Source organism: Salvelinus namaycush, chromosome 33 (assembly GCF_016432855.1).
Source record: "Salvelinus namaycush isolate Seneca chromosome 33, SaNama_1.0, whole genome shotgun sequence".
Lineage (NCBI taxonomy): Eukaryota > Metazoa > Chordata > Actinopteri > Salmoniformes > Salmonidae > Salvelinus > Salvelinus namaycush.
Genome location: NC_052339.1, coordinates 17,920,965 through 17,936,294, shown reverse-complemented (window position 1 = coordinate 17,936,294; position 15,330 = coordinate 17,920,965). Strand labels below are relative to the sequence as shown.

The 15,330-nt window shown below is 45.6% G+C and overlaps 1 protein-coding gene across 1 annotated transcript in view; it reads left to right on the top strand.

The window, feature by feature from the left end:
- Positions 1-15,330, top strand: part of abca4a (ATP-binding cassette, sub-family A (ABC1), member 4a) — a 50,813-nt gene that overhangs the window by 23,258 nt on the left and 12,225 nt on the right. Inside the window, exons 11-29 of the mRNA XM_038973191.1 lie at positions 501-698; positions 3,826-4,031; positions 4,328-4,504; positions 4,712-4,934; positions 5,235-5,456; positions 5,811-6,015; positions 6,353-6,670; positions 7,538-7,724; positions 7,994-8,125; positions 8,832-8,971; positions 9,273-9,410; positions 11,136-11,320; positions 11,469-11,565; positions 11,848-12,053; positions 12,145-12,199; positions 13,823-13,900; positions 14,293-14,468; positions 14,654-14,778; positions 14,927-15,025. Of these exons, the coding sequence (XP_038829119.1) occupies positions 501-698; positions 3,826-4,031; positions 4,328-4,504; positions 4,712-4,934; positions 5,235-5,456; positions 5,811-6,015; positions 6,353-6,670; positions 7,538-7,724; positions 7,994-8,125; positions 8,832-8,971; positions 9,273-9,410; positions 11,136-11,320; positions 11,469-11,565; positions 11,848-12,053; positions 12,145-12,199; positions 13,823-13,900; positions 14,293-14,468; positions 14,654-14,778; positions 14,927-15,025 (3,167 nt within the window). The remainder of the gene's footprint in view (positions 1-500; positions 699-3,825; positions 4,032-4,327; positions 4,505-4,711; positions 4,935-5,234; positions 5,457-5,810; positions 6,016-6,352; positions 6,671-7,537; positions 7,725-7,993; positions 8,126-8,831; positions 8,972-9,272; positions 9,411-11,135; positions 11,321-11,468; positions 11,566-11,847; positions 12,054-12,144; positions 12,200-13,822; positions 13,901-14,292; positions 14,469-14,653; positions 14,779-14,926; positions 15,026-15,330) is intronic.

Genomic DNA, 15,330 nt, shown 5'->3' with positions numbered 1-15,330 from the left:
TGATCAACAACCAGCTTGACAGAGCTTGAAGAATTTTTAAATAATAATATTGTACCATCTAGGTGTGCAATGCTCTTAGAGACTTAACCAGAAAGACGCACAGCTGTAATCACTGCCAAAGATGATTCTAACATGTATTGACTCAGGGGTATGAATACTTATGTGAATGAGATATTTCTGTTGAAAAAAACATGCCTTCACTTTGTCATTATGGGGTATTGTGTGTAGATGGGGGAGATTATATATATTTTTAAATACATTTTGAATTCAGGCTATAACACAACAAAATGTGGAACAAGTCAAGGGGTATGAAGGTACAGTAGGTGCCTTCCCCCCGTGTGCTGAAGGTGTCAGGTTCTTGTCCAGCTCTGGCGTTTAGGTCACCACAGACAAGTACTTGTCCCTGGGCCTGGAAGTGGTTGAGCTCCCCTGCTAAGATGGAGAAGCTGTCTTCATTAAAGTATGGTGATTCTTCTCCCCCCCCCCCCCCCCCCCCACAGGATATCATAAGGAATCCCACGGTGAGGGACTACATTGACAGGAGTCTACAGGACACAGAGTTCTCCTCTAAACACATCCTCAACTTCCTGTACAACGGGCCAATAGAAGACAGGGACTACAACATGGACAACTTTGATTGGAGGAATGTCTTCAACTTCACAGACCAAGTCATCCGTATGATGAACCAGTATGGAGAGGTGAGCTGGTCAGGACTGGGACAGGACTAGTGGGCTGGGCTGGGCTGCAAGCTATGATACATTTCATTCACAATGGTGGGTTATTGACGACCACAAGATGTCTTTGACGACCAAAGACGACCTTGGTCTTTTGATTCATGGGTTTGATACTTTTTTTATAGCTTTTCACCAGAACCTGCATTGTCTTTCTCAATACAAAATGCCAAACGTCCAAATTCACAGGTTTTCTCCACAAGAAAATATTGAGCACAGTTCTCAGACCTGTTGCTTGTTGCTTTCTATACACATGAATCAGTTCCAGACAACAACACCCACTCAATACACACTCTATGTGATATAAGCATACGATCGCTGTATGGCCTCTCAATGGCCTTCTAATTTGCCCCTTACTAAAGACATGTAAATCTGCTCAGTAGGGGGAGAGGGAGAACAACAAGCAAAGCTGTCAGTCTCTTTTGTACCCTACTAATCTAGTGGAGGGTAGAAAACCCACCCGGGCCTTTCTCCCTTCACTGTCTCTCCGAGGACACTCCATCTGAGTAGGCCAAACTGTGTAACTCACCCCTCGACCCTCAAAGCACTTTGGGAACAGTTCAACTCGCCCCTCGCCCCCTCGATACTAATCAGCGTAAGCAGGTAAGGCCTCTTGCCCCAAGGGTGGCAGAATGGGGTAAAATGGCACCCTGGTCCTCACTGTGTGGATCGCATGGCCCCTCTGTCTTTATCTTCCGTGAGGCTTACAGCACTTCAGTGTGACAGAGTAGACCGGCCCGATTTAGCCCAATTCGCTACAGCTGTCAGTCTGACCACCCTCTTTCAGCTCCGCCACAATGAACGCAGTCTACGGAATCCCATGGGCTTGTGTACAGACAGCAATGGCATAGTCTGATTGAAGAGTGTAGCAACAGTTTTGTCATTGGAGGCTATTAGGGAGGGGTGATGCTTTGCAAACTAATGAGTGTGTGTGTATGGTTTGTTATGCAGTCTTAATGAGTGTGTGTGTGTGTGTGCGCGCATCTGTGTGTCTGCATGTTTGTGCGTGTGCGTGTTTGCGTGCATTCCTCTGCATGTGTGTGTCTTGGTGGTTCTGCTTGTCTCAGTTCTTCCCCCTGGGCCCATGCAGGACCTCCATGGTGGTAATAGGTAGTGTTTTGTTGAATGGCTCAATCAGATGAGGAGCAGCTGTAATAGGAGGCCTGGTGGTAGGTGTCAGAGTAGATGAGAGTGGATCTGACCTCGGGCCCCCTAGCCAACACTGGCCTTGGGGGCCCCTGAACCCCCCCCCCCCCCCTAGCCCCCTGGATGGGAACCCATGTCCAAGTCCACAGTCCACAAACACTGGTGGCCCCAATTAGGACCTGATGGGGTGGTGTGTGTCTCTCTCTGTGTTTGTGCATGCGTGCGCATGTGCGTGTGCTATTCTTCCTCATATAGAAACCAAAATCCCCGGAAATTATATTCTTCCCCCTTCCAAATTCAAGTTCACGTTAATACTGTACCTACATGGCAGTCAAGGTACGGTGCCTTCGGAAAGTGTTCAGACCCCTTGACTTTTTACACATTTTGTTATGTTACAGCCTTATTCTAAAATTGATTAAATCGTTTTTTCCCTCATCAATCTACACACACTACCCCATAATGACGAAGCAAAAACAGTTTTTTTGCTAAAATAAATAAATAAAAACTGAAATATTACATTTACATAAGTATTCAGACCCTTTACTCCGTACTTTGTTGAAGCACCTTTGGCAGCGATTACAGCCTCGAGTCTTATTGGGTATGACGTTACAAGCTTGGCACACCCATATTTGGGGAGCTTCTCCCATTCTTCTCTGCAGATCCTCCAAGCTCTGTCAGGTTGGATGGGGAGCGTTGCTGTACAGCTATTTTCAGGTCTCTCCAGAAATGTTAGATCGGGTTCAAGTCCGGGCTCTGGCTGAGCCACTCAAGGACATTCAGAGACTTGTTCAGAAGCCACTGCTGCGTTGTCTTGGCTGTGTGCTTAGGGTGGTTGTCCTGTTGGAAGGTGAACCTTTGTCCCAGTCTGAGGTCCTGAGTGCTCTGGAGCAGGTTTTCATCAAGGATCTCTCTGTACTGCCCCGTTCATCTTTCGCTCGATCCTTACTAATCTCCCAGTCCCTGCCGCTGAAAAACATCCTCACAACATGATGCTGCCACCACCAATCTTCACCGTAGGGATGGTTCCAGGTTTCCTCCAGACGTAACTCTTGGCATTCAGGCCAAAGAGTTCAATCTTGGTTTCATCAGACCAGAGAATCTTGTTTCTCCTGGTCTGAGAGTGTTTTAGGTGTGTTTTGGCAAACTACAAGTGTGCTGTCATGTGCCTTTAACTGAGGAGCGGCTTCAGTCTGGCCACTCTACCATAAAGGCCTGATTGGTGGAGTGCTGTAGAGATGTTTGTCCTTCTGGAAGGTTCTCCCATCTCCACAGAGAAACTCTGGAGCTCTGTCAGACTGACCATCGGGTTCTTGGTCTCTCCGTGACCAAGGCCCCTCTCCCTCGATTGCTCAGTTTGGCCGGACGACCAGCTCTAGGAAGAGTCTTGGTGGTTCCAAACTTCTTCCATTTAAGAATGATGGAGGCCACTGTGGTCTTGGGTACCTTCAATGCTGCAGTATTGTTTTGGTAGCCTTCCCCAGATCTGTGCCTCGATACAATGCAGTCTCGGAGCTCTAAGGACAATTTCTTCGACCTCATTGCTTGGTTTTTGCTCTGACATGCACTGTCAACTGTGGGACCTTATATAGACAGGTATGTCTTTCCAAATCATGTCCAATCAATTGAATTTACCACAGGTGGACTCCAATTAAGTTGTAGAAACATCTCAAGAATGATCAATGGAAACACGATGTACCTGAGCTATATTTTGAGTCTCATAGCAAAGGGTCTGAATACTTACGTAAATAAGGTATTTCTGTATTTTATTTTAAATACATTTGCAAAAATTGTACAAACCTGTTTTCACTTTGTCATTATGGGGTATTCTGTGTAGATTGAAGATAATTCTTTTTTTTAAATCAATTTTAGAATAAGGCTGTAACGTAACAAAACGGGTCTGAATACTTTCCAAATGCACTGTACATAATCCATGAATTTATTTCCACAGTGTCTGATCCTGGATAAATTCTCTGGGCTGAACGATGAGGAGCAGATGACCCACAGAGCTCTGAGTCTGATGGGGGAGAGTAAGTTCTGGGCTGGCCTGGTCTTCATGGACACCTACCCCTGGACCACCAAGGTTCCACCCCACGTCCGGTTCAAGATCCGCATGGACATCGACGCAGTGGAGCGCACCAATAAGATCAAGGACAGGTAAGTGTATATAACTCCCTAATGAATGAGTGGATTTTACCTTACCTTACGTACTCATCAGGGTTACTTTCAAGATCATGATGCTTGTATGAACTGTTTTGCAACATAAGCAACTCTTATTTGAAATGGGATTAATGGGATTTTCAGGTATGGTGCTCAGTGTAGAATTTGTCTTTGTTAGGTAACTTAGTGACAAACGTATCCATTTAAAAACAAATCCATTTCCAAATGCTTAAATGCAGATCAAGCCCTCAGATATACCCCTCTCTTCCTTATTTCTCTCCCTCTGGCCACAGATACTGGGACCCTGGTCCTAGGGCCGACCCCGTGGATGATCTCCGTTACGTGTGGGGGGGTTTTGCCTATCTACAGGACATGATAGAGCATGGCATCATCAGTACCCAGACCGGCAAGGACTGGCCCCTCGGTGTCTACCTACAACAGATGCCGTACCCATGCTACGTGGACGACCTGTGAGTGACACACCTTAAGACACAAATACCAACCCCAAGCCTGCATTTAGAAATTGCATTTTTTGATGGTCATTTCTCATCGATTACCCCCATCATTTTTATATCCTCTCTCTCTATCTCCCCCCCCTTTCCTGTTTTCGTCTTCTCTCTCTCTTTTCCACTTTTCCTCTTTCCCTTTCTTTTCTCGTACCACCTCTCCTCCTCTAGCTTCATGCTGACATTGAACCGGTGCTTCCCCATCTTCATGGTGCTGGCGTGGGTCTACTCAGTGTCTATGACCGTGAAGAGCATTGTCTTGGAGAAGGAGCTCAGGCTCAAAGAGACCCTGAAGACCATGGGGGTCACCAATGGGGTTCTGTGGGTCACATGGTTCATAGACAGCTTCCTCATGATGGCTGCCAGCACTTCCCTGCTCACTGGGATCATTATGGTCAGTCCTAATTGGCTTCAAGTTGTAAATGACCAAAATGGCTAGTTGGTCAATGATTAATATTAATTTATGTCATAGATCAGAGCCTCTCAGAAGGCTGCTGTTTTGAATGTACTGTTGTGACCTCTAGTGGAAGATTTGGGAAATAAACTAGAATTTTTTACTTTTGTCCCCCCAAATTTTGTAACAATCACTTATATGTGATTTCAATTTGTAACTTCTCCTTTGTGCATGAAGCAAATAGGGACTCTAACTCTAAACACTAACAAAACCAATTCAATTCTTCATTCTGTCTTCCAGGGTGGTAAGGTGCTGAACTACAGCAACCCTGTGATCCTGTTCTTGTTTCTGCTAACCTTCACCACGGCCACCATCATGCAGTGTTTCCTACTCAGTGTCTTCTTTAACAAGGCCAACCTGGCTGCAGCCTGCAGCGGTATCATCTACTTCACTCTCTACCTGCCCCACATCCTCTGCTTTGCATGGCAGGACCGCATCACCAAGGATGACAAGATCATGGCGGTGTGTAACCTCCAAATAAGTCCCCCTGGGACACATGTACCTATCTTCATTCTTTACTCTTCTAGCTGGGTTTCAATATTCACACTAACATATCACTTATCAGTTGATATACATGCTCATATATTACATATCAGCATGAAGAAATGTGTTGGCATTCGTTCTAAGTGATACAGTATGTTAGCATGGACATTGGTACATACTGTAGCTTCTGACTCCTGACTCCAGACATGTTTTTGCTGTCTTACACCTTTAAAAAGACTAAAATTTCATACAGTCAGTTCAGATAACCATCTCAACAGCTAACATCAGTTGATGTTCCTTCCGTGGCCTGTCTCTCCATGTCTGTCCTCTCAGAGCCTGATGTCCCAGGTGGCGTTTGGCTTTGGGACAGAGTACTTGTCCCGGTATGAGGAGCAGGGTCTGGGTCTGCAGTGGGACAACATCCAGACCAGCCCTCTGGAGGGGGATGAGTACTCCTTCCTCACCTCCATCTCTATGATGGCCCTGGATACTGTACTCTACGCCGTCCTTGCCTGGTACCTCGACAACGTCTTCCCAGGTAACCACCATGCTATTAGCCTAGGTACCAGTTTGTGCCATCATGCCACTCCTTGTCATGCCATGTTTGGAGTCGACATAGCATCGACATGACATAGCACGAACAGATCTGGGACCAGGCTATAATGCTATGACTCATGGCAGAAATGCATATAGTAAGTATGCCTAAATCAGTTACAAAAACTCATAATGAACGTCATAGAAGGAGTAATGTTGAAACTCAGCACCAGTTGGTTACTTTTGTACTGTTGGAGTTGATATTCATAACTATTGGTCTTATTTGATGGTTGGATTCTTAAACCAGCACCGCCTCTGTGTGTATTTCTGTTCTCCTATAGGGCAGTATGGAATTGGTCGGCCATTTTATTTCCCCATCCTGCCCTCCTATTGGCTCAACTCCAGACCCCCAAAGCCAAAAGAGTTGGAGAAACCCAGGTTTGACAACCTGGTAAACCAGGCTGAAGAGAAGCAGAAGACCAATCATGAACCAGGTGACGAGCAGAAGACTAAGGCACCAGATGAGGAGCTGCCATCCTGCAAACACCAGGACAAACGAGAGAGGCTGGGGAAGGGGAAAACGGAGGAGGAGGAGGAGGAGGAGGAGGAGGAGGAGAACAAGAAGAACCAGGAGGAAAAACAAAATGGAGAAAAAGAGGGTAAAAACACATTCAAATAAATCCACTTGTCTTCTAAAGAAAATAACTAAGTGGATTTTTTTTAAATATGTAAGTATCAGGGCCATGGACTCTTTGTCTCAGTCCAGCATCTCTGATGAATCGCTGATGAGGTTTGAAACAATAGAGCTCTCTCCCTCTCTCTCTCTCTCTCTCTCTCTCTGTGGCCTGCTTGCCCGGCCCATAATGCTTAGCGGCAGGCAGTGTGTGGGAACCCGCAGTCCTTGAGTGTGTTTGCTCTCCAGGTCGGGTCTCAATACAGACTGACACATTGGTACATTTCCCTCAGTCAGAGTTAGTTAATATGTGATTCAGCTCCCGTTTGGTTCGCTCCCTTTCACACAGTCAAAGTGGCAGCATTCCTTTCCCCTGATTTCACCTTCACTGTTTGCCATTTTTTTTTCTTAAGACATCTCATTCAATGGTGTATCAGCAACGATTTGTCAGATTGGGGCTATAAACAGTGACTAGATAAAATAACGTCTTTCAGGTCGTGATGCAATGTGGTGGAAGGTCATGTGATGTTGCTATTTTTGTGAGGTTAAACAGCTTTGTTACAGTTATTATTCACTATCAGCACCGACAAACAACAGTATTTCATAACCCTGTAACTACTGTGTAACAGTACACACATTCCAGCCTTATCAGTGCACACTACAGTGTAGATGTTGTATACGATGAATGACACACTATAATACCCTGACAAGGTAAGCTTGTTGTTCACATCTATCTGATTGTATTGATTATATTGGATTCTATCTATTAATTGTATCAGATTTTGACCTATCCCTAACTCCTATCCCAATGACCTTTAACATCTGACCTCCAACCTCTCACCTCTCCCACCAGGTCAGTCCAGCCATGCCTACTTTGAGGGGGAACCGGCAGGGCTGGTGGAGGGTGTGTGTGTTCAGAACCTGGTGAAGGTGTTTGGTAGGGGACAAAAACCTGCGGTAGACGGACTGAGCATCACCTTCTATGAGAGCCAGATCACTGCTTTCCTGGGGCACAATGGAGCTGGGAAGACCACCACCATGTATGTCACCCACAGTCAAATGATTCACAGTTTAACCATCTGAATCAGTTCAGGGCTGTGTTTCTCAACCTGTGGTACCTTCTATCCCCTGGGATACCTGACCTATGAGCAGGTTCTTTGGGCAGAATGTGATCAACCAAAATAGATTGAGAACCACTGGTTGGGGGACAGCTTTGTGACAGTAGGTGTAGTGACTATGACTGTGACATCTGGCCATGTGACTCTGTCTGTCCTCTACATCCTCTGTCCCTCTGTGTGGTCTCCACCAGGTCTATCCTGACGGGGATGTTCCCTCCCACCTCGGGGACAGCCTCCATCTATGGGAAGGACATCCGGACAGACATGGACACCATCAGGCACTCTCTGGGCATGTGTCCCCAACACAACATCCTCTTTCACCAGTATGTGACCCCTTACAGTGCCTGCTGCCTCAGTGGGTTAACGAGTCATATAGACACAAGGAGTGATTAGATGTGGTGATGCATTTGTCTATTGTCTTTCTCTCCCCCATGTCTCTCTCTGCACACTTCTTTTCTTTCTCTTTCCCTCATCCTCTCTGTCCATCTCTCTTAGCCTCTGTCTCTACTCTCGCTCCCCTCTCTTTCTGCGTTAGTGCGTGGGGAGGGGGAGGTAAGGTGGGGGTACTTCCTAAACAAGTCTAATTTATCTCTGTCTATAGAGATTAAGATGTTGTTCTGTATGTCTACAGGTTTAATAAAGACTATTTGGTTTGATGTGGGTATGTTGGGACAAGATCATAATGAAACAAAAATGTCATGCAAAAAGAATGTCGCTGAGTGATTCATAAAATTCCAACTTCCTACTCTGCTGGGGTGTTCCCCTCGAAGGAGCACATTCAGCACAGTGCAGCTGCTCACCACAGGCTCTCTCTCTCTCTCTGTCTCTCTGTCTCTCTGTCTCTCTCTCTGCCTCTCTCTCTCTGTCTCTCTGTCTCTCTCTCTCTGCCTCTCTCTCTCTCTCTGTCTCTCTCTCTGTCTCTCTGTCTCTGTCTCTCTCTCTCTCTCTCTGTGTCTCTCTCTCTCTCTCTCTCTCTCTCTCTCTCTCTGTCTCTGTCTTTCTCTGTCTCTCTCTCTCTGTCTCTCTCAGTATGACCGTAGAAGAACACATCCTGTTCTACAGCCTGCTGAAGGGGAGGTCTCTGTCTGAGGCTCAGCTGGAGGTAGAGAACATGCTGGAGGATCTTGGCCTGCCCCACAAGAGAGACGAGGAGGCACAGAACCTCTCAGGTTTCACACACACACACACACACACACACACACACACACACACACACACACACACACACACACACACACACACACACACACACACACACACACACACACACACACACACACACACTGTGTTGGGCCTCGGGCACAGTTACAGTATATAGTTCATCATTACTAGTTCTGTTTCACTGCCAGCAATGATGAAACAAACACTTCTTCTCATCTTTAACTTGTGTTTAGAGTGTCATAATCAAGATATGAGATACCAGTATTGTTGTCCTCTCCTCCTGTCCTCATCTTCTCCTCTTCTCCTCAGGCGGCATGCAAAGGAAGTTGTCTGTTGCTATGGCGTTTGTGGGCGGTGCCAAGGTGGTGATTCTGGACGAGCCCACATCGGGGGTGGACCCCTACTCCAGACGATCTATCTGGGACCTGCTACTCAAGTACCGATCAGGTACACACCAGACCTGGTTTATAATTACATGTGTATTTAAGTATTTGTTATTTAAATACTTTTTTTTGTGAATTTGAGTATTTTCAAATACACAGCCCAAAACAATAACTTTTATTTAAGTATTTGATTGGTTATTTGTACAAAAAAAAAAATTGTCTACCAAATACATTTGAAAGTATTTTCAAATACTTATTTCAAATATTATTTTTAAATACCTCAGTTTAATGCATAGGAGTGTATTTGAGTCAGTGTATTTGAGTTTTTTCAAATACTTTCCAAGTGTATTTACAAATACATTATAATATTAAACTACTTGTTTTTTCAAATAAAGGTTATCTGAATACTTCTTTTGAAATGTATTGAAAAGTAATCCTGGCATCCATCAAACCCATATTCATCCGTTAGACTGCCAGATGGTGAGTGATTGATCACTCCAGAGAACGCATTTCCACTGCTCCAGAGTCCAATGGGGGCGAGCTTTACACCACTCCAGCCGACTCTTGGCATTGCGCATGGTGATCTTAGGCTTGTGTGTGGCTTCTCAGCCATGGAAACCCATTTCATGAAGCTCCCGACGAACAGTTCTTGTGCTGACGTTGCTTCCAGAGGCAGTTTGGAACTCGGTAGTGAGTGTTACAACCGAATACAGACGATTTTTATGCGCTACCCGCTTCAGCACTCAGCAATTCCGTTCTGTGAGCTTATGTGGCCTACCACTTCGCGGCTGAGACGTTTCCACTACACAATAACAGCACTTACAGTTGACTGGGGCAGCTCTAGCAGAGCAGAAATTTGACAAACTGACTTGGAAAAGTGGCATCCGATGACGATGCCACGTTGAAAGTCACTGAGCTCTTCAGTCAGGCCATTCTACAGCCAATGTTTGTCTGTGGAGATTGCATGGCTGTGTGCTCGATTTGATACACTTGTCAGAAACGGGTGTGTTTGAAATAGCCGAATCCACTAATTTGAAGAGGTGTCCACATAATTTTTGTACCTGAAAGAGTATTTGAACCTAGCTCTTGCTCACACAGTACATATGCCTCCTGCTGGATGGAGAGGGAAAAACAGCTGATTGACTGGAATTTACCAACATCGGAAATGTATAATATCAAATGCCATCTCATAATGCTAACCCTATATAACCCTCTCTCTCTCTCTCTCTCTCTCTCTAATTCTCTCTCTCTCAATCTCTCTCATTCTCTCTCTCTCTTATTCTCGCTCTCTTTCTCTCTTTCTCTCTCTCTCTCTCTCTCGCTCTCTAATTCTCTCTCTCTCAATCTCTCTCTTTTTCTCATTCTCTCTCTCTCTCTTGTTCTCACTCTCTTTCTCTCTCTCTCTCTCTCTCGCTCTCTAATTCTCTCTCTCTCTCTCTCTCTCTCGCTCTCTCTCTTGTTCTCTCTCTCTCTCTCGCTCTCTCTCTCTCTCTCTCTCTCTCTCTCTCTCTCTTGCTCTCTCTCTCTCTCTCTCACTCTCTCTCTCTCTCTCTCTCTCTCTCGTTCTCTATTTCTCTCTCTCAATTCCTCTCTTTCTCTTATTCTCTCTCTCTCTTGTTCTCGCTCTCGCATTCTCTCTCTCTCTCTCTCTCTCTCTCTCTCTCTCTCTCTCTCTCTCTCTCTCTCTCTCTCTCTCGCTCTCTCTCTCTCGCATTCTCTCTCTCTCTTGTTCTTGCTCTCTCTCTCTCTCTCTTTCTCGCCCTCTCTCGTCCTCTCTCTACCTCCCCAGGACGTACAGTGATTCTGTCCACTCACCACATGGACGAGGCTGACCTGTTGAGTGACCGTGTGGCCATCATCTCTCAGGGACGTCTTCACTGCTGCGGCTCCCCGCTCTTCCTCAAGAACTGCTTCGGTGCCGGCTTCTACCTCACCCTGGTTCGACGAATGAAATACGAGGGACCCAAGACCAAGGTGGGATGGATACGATCTCGGAAAGGGCCTCTAAAGTGTGTTGTTGTTTATGTGACAGAGGGAGTGTGCGTTAGGGTGAGTGAGTGCTTTCATTGCCTAGACAGAGGTGCGTGTCATTGATGCTGTTTTCTCCTTGTCCTAGATGAAGTGTGACTGTACTGATGAGTGTTCGTGTAAATGCTCCACCTGTACCACGTACAAAGAAGAGTTACCTCAAGCCAAAACCCCGGACAGACAGATGGACGGTAAGGTTTTCATTGAGGAATTGAGGTGACATAAGTATACGGGACCACAAAGCCCCTTTACACATGGCCACTTTCCTCACTAGCTGTTGCATCTGTGTATGTTCTGTATGTGTTGTAACACAGTTGTAACAGGTGACATAGCCAGAACCACAGCGTTGGTTCCACCACTAATGTTGACTCGGTTTGTGTGTGTGTGTTTCTCTGTGTGTGTGTGTGTGTGTGTGTGTGTGTGTGTATGTGTGTGTATCTGTGTCCCTGTGTGTGTGTGTTTCTCCCTACCAGGTGACTTGTCAAGCATCACAGGGCTGGTCCACCACCATGTCCCAGAGGCCCGTTTGATCGAGGCTATCGGCCAAGAGTTGACCTACCTGCTGCCCAACCAGGGCTTCCAGCCCAGGGCCTACGCCTCCCTCTTTAGAGAGCTGGAGGAAACCCTCTCTGACATCGGCCTCAGCAGCTTCGGGGTCTCCGACACATCACTGGAGGAGGTGAGCCTATATTCAATCACAAAACATCAGTCCACTGCATGTTTCCATGTTTGATGGCCATGTACCATTGCACTTTCTTTTTCTCTTGTAGATATTCCTGAAAGTGACAGCGGACGGTGAAGCCAAATCTGTCAAAACTACACAAGGTAATTTAAAAAGAAGAAGATCTGAACTGTGTGTCTTTTATAACTTGTGTATTGTCTGTGATGTTCTGTGTGTTGGTCTGTACAGTACTGTACTGTGATGTTCTGTGTGTTGGTCTGTATAGTACTGTACTGTGATGTTCTGTGTGTTGGTCTGTATAGTACTGTACTGTGATGTTCTGTGTGTTGGTCTGTACGGTACTGTACTGTGATGTTCTGTGTGTTGGTCTGTATAGTACTGTACTGTGATGTTCTGTGTGTTGGTCTGTATAGTACTGTACTGTGATGTTCTGTGTGTTGGTCTGTATAGTACTGTACTGTGATGTTCTGTGTGTTGGTCTGTATAGTACTGTACTGTGATGTTCTGTGTGTTGGTCTGTATAGTACTGTACTGTGATGTTCTGTGTGTTGGTCTGTATAGTACTGTACTGTGATGTTCTGTGTGTTGGTCTGTACAGTACTGTACTGTGATGTTCTGTGTGTTGGTCTGTATAGTACTGTACTGTGATGTTCTGTGTGTTGGTCTGTACAGTACTGTACTGTGATGTTCTGTGTGTTGGTCTGTATAGTACTGTACTGTGATGTTCTGTGTGTTGGTCTGTATAGTACTGTACTGTGATGTTCTGTGTGTTGGTCTGTATAGTACTGTACTGTGATGTTCTGTGTGTTGGTCTGTATAGTACTGTACTGTGATGTTCTGTGTGTTGGTCTGTACAGTACTGTACTGTGATGTTCTGTGTGTTGGTCTGTATAGTACTGTACTGTGATGTTCTGTGTGTTGGTCTGTACAGTACTGTACTGTGATGTTCTGTGTGTTGGTCTGTATAGTACTGTACTGTGATGTTCTGTGTGTTGGTCTGTACAGTACTGTACTGTGATGTTCTGTGTGTTGGTCTGTATAGTACTGTACTGTGATGTTCTGTGTGTTGGTCTGTATAGTACTGTACTGTGATGTTCTGTGTGTTGGTCTGTATAGTACTGTACTGTGATGTTCTGTGTGTTGGTCTGTACAGTACTGTACTGTGATGTTCTGTGTGTTGGTCTGTATAGTACTGTACTGTGATGTTCTGTGTGTTGGTCTGTACAGTACTGTACTGTGATGTTCTGTGTGTTGGTCTGTATAGTACTGTACTGTGATGTTCTGTGTGTTGGTCTGTATAGTACTGTACTGTGATGTTCTGTGTGTTGGTCTGTATAGTACTGTACTGTGATGTTCTGTGTGTTGGTCTGTATAGTACAGTACTGTGATGTTCTGTGTGTTGGTCTGTACAGTACTGTACTGTGATGTTCTGTGTGTTGGTCTGTATAGTACTGTACTGTGATGTTCTGTGTGTTGGTCTGTACGGTACTGTACTGTGATGTTCTGTGTGTTGGTCTGTACAGTACTGTACTGTGATGTTCTGTGTGTTGGTCTGTATAGTACTGTACTGTGATGTTCTGTGTGTTGGTCTGTACAGTACTGTACTGTGATGTTCTGTGTGTTGGTCTGTACAGTACTGTACTGTGATGTTCTGTGTGAAGACTGTACAGTATTCTACTGTGATGTTCTGTGACGACTGTGCAGTACTGTACTGTGATGTTATGTGTGTGACAGTTATGTTGGATTTGCCGTCATCTACCCCCCAGACCAGAGATTATGGCAGCAGACACCTCGACCCAGTGTAGGACACAACAAAGTAGCACTCTATGTCGACCAATCTGAAGGTGACAAGCTACAAGCTACAAGCAACAAGCTACAAGCTACAAGCTAGAAACTACTGCAATGGCAATAATGCTGCAATGGCAATAATGCTGCAATGGCTATAATGCTGCAATGGCTATAATGCTGCAATGGCTATAATGAACAGATATCTTATAAGCCACGGCCTTTAAACTAGGACTGTCAACGTCAATTCTGGACCCATATACTGTTCTCTAGTGGCATTAGAGGAAGATGTCATAGATTCAGGCTTACGCTGAGTGGTGGGGCTGCAGGCTTGCAGATCATGCAGAGTGTTTATGGCTATCACTGTAGAAGACCATTTAAGCTGTGTAGTATAACTCTTTCTGTCTGCAGACAGGGAACATTTAACTCCCAACCTCTCCCTACGTTACAGAGGCAGACGGGGAGACCCAGGCCAACAGGCAGGGGAATTCTGGGGGCTCAGAGGGCAGCGAGGGGCGGGGCTCTAGACAGGTCAAAGGTGTCTGTCTGGTCCTGAAACAGTTATTTGCCCTGCTCATTAAACGGTTTCACCACGCCACAAGATCACATAAGGACTTCTTTGCTCAGGTACCATTCTCCACAGACGGCTGTTTGCGCCGTGTATTTTGCGTCCCCTCTATCATGTGCATTGGCTATAAATCCCTATTTATAATAATGTGCAATAATGTTACACATTTCTTGATGGTTCCAGTTTCATGATGCAGAATTTGAATATGGAAACGTCCCTGTGTCCTTTTGTTTGGCTTCTTCAGATAGTTTTGCCTGCCAGTTTTGTGTTTGTGTCACTGATGTTCACTACGATCGTACCTCCGTTTGGAGAGTACCCCAGCCTGACCCTTAGTCCCTGGATGTATGGACGACAGTTCACCTTCTTCAGGTGAGCATAGAGACTTCTGTCCTGCCCTTAGTCGAGCAATTCCACTGGCACAAAACATGAGTAGAACGTAGAAGTCTCGAATGATTATGTGGATTTTGATCATGTTTGATAAAGACTGTTGTTGACTGTTGGATGTGCCATCTTCCAGTAACGAGCGTATCCTGGACCCTGAGATGAGGTACTTTGGAGAGGTGCTGCTGAACAAGCCTGGCTTTGGGACTCGCTGCATGGTGGATGAACCTCTGGAGTGAGTGTTGACCAGGGACAGTTCACTTACCATACAATATCATCTGTTTGCTAAGTGTTGAAGTCTCGATTCCAATAGGAGTCAGGTATCAGTCTGGGGGCCAGAAAGCAACTCGCAGGCCGGATGTGCGCTAGGCTTGAGTTTGAGACCTTCGTAAAGAATGTCATAGTGATATCATGTCGGCTACTGTATGCCCAAAAGTAACGGACATGAGGGGAGGAGGGAGGCGTCGTTGCATATGCCCGAAAAAATGATTTTGTGTATCATGTTGATCCTGATAGGCACTTCAAGTGTAACAATGTGCA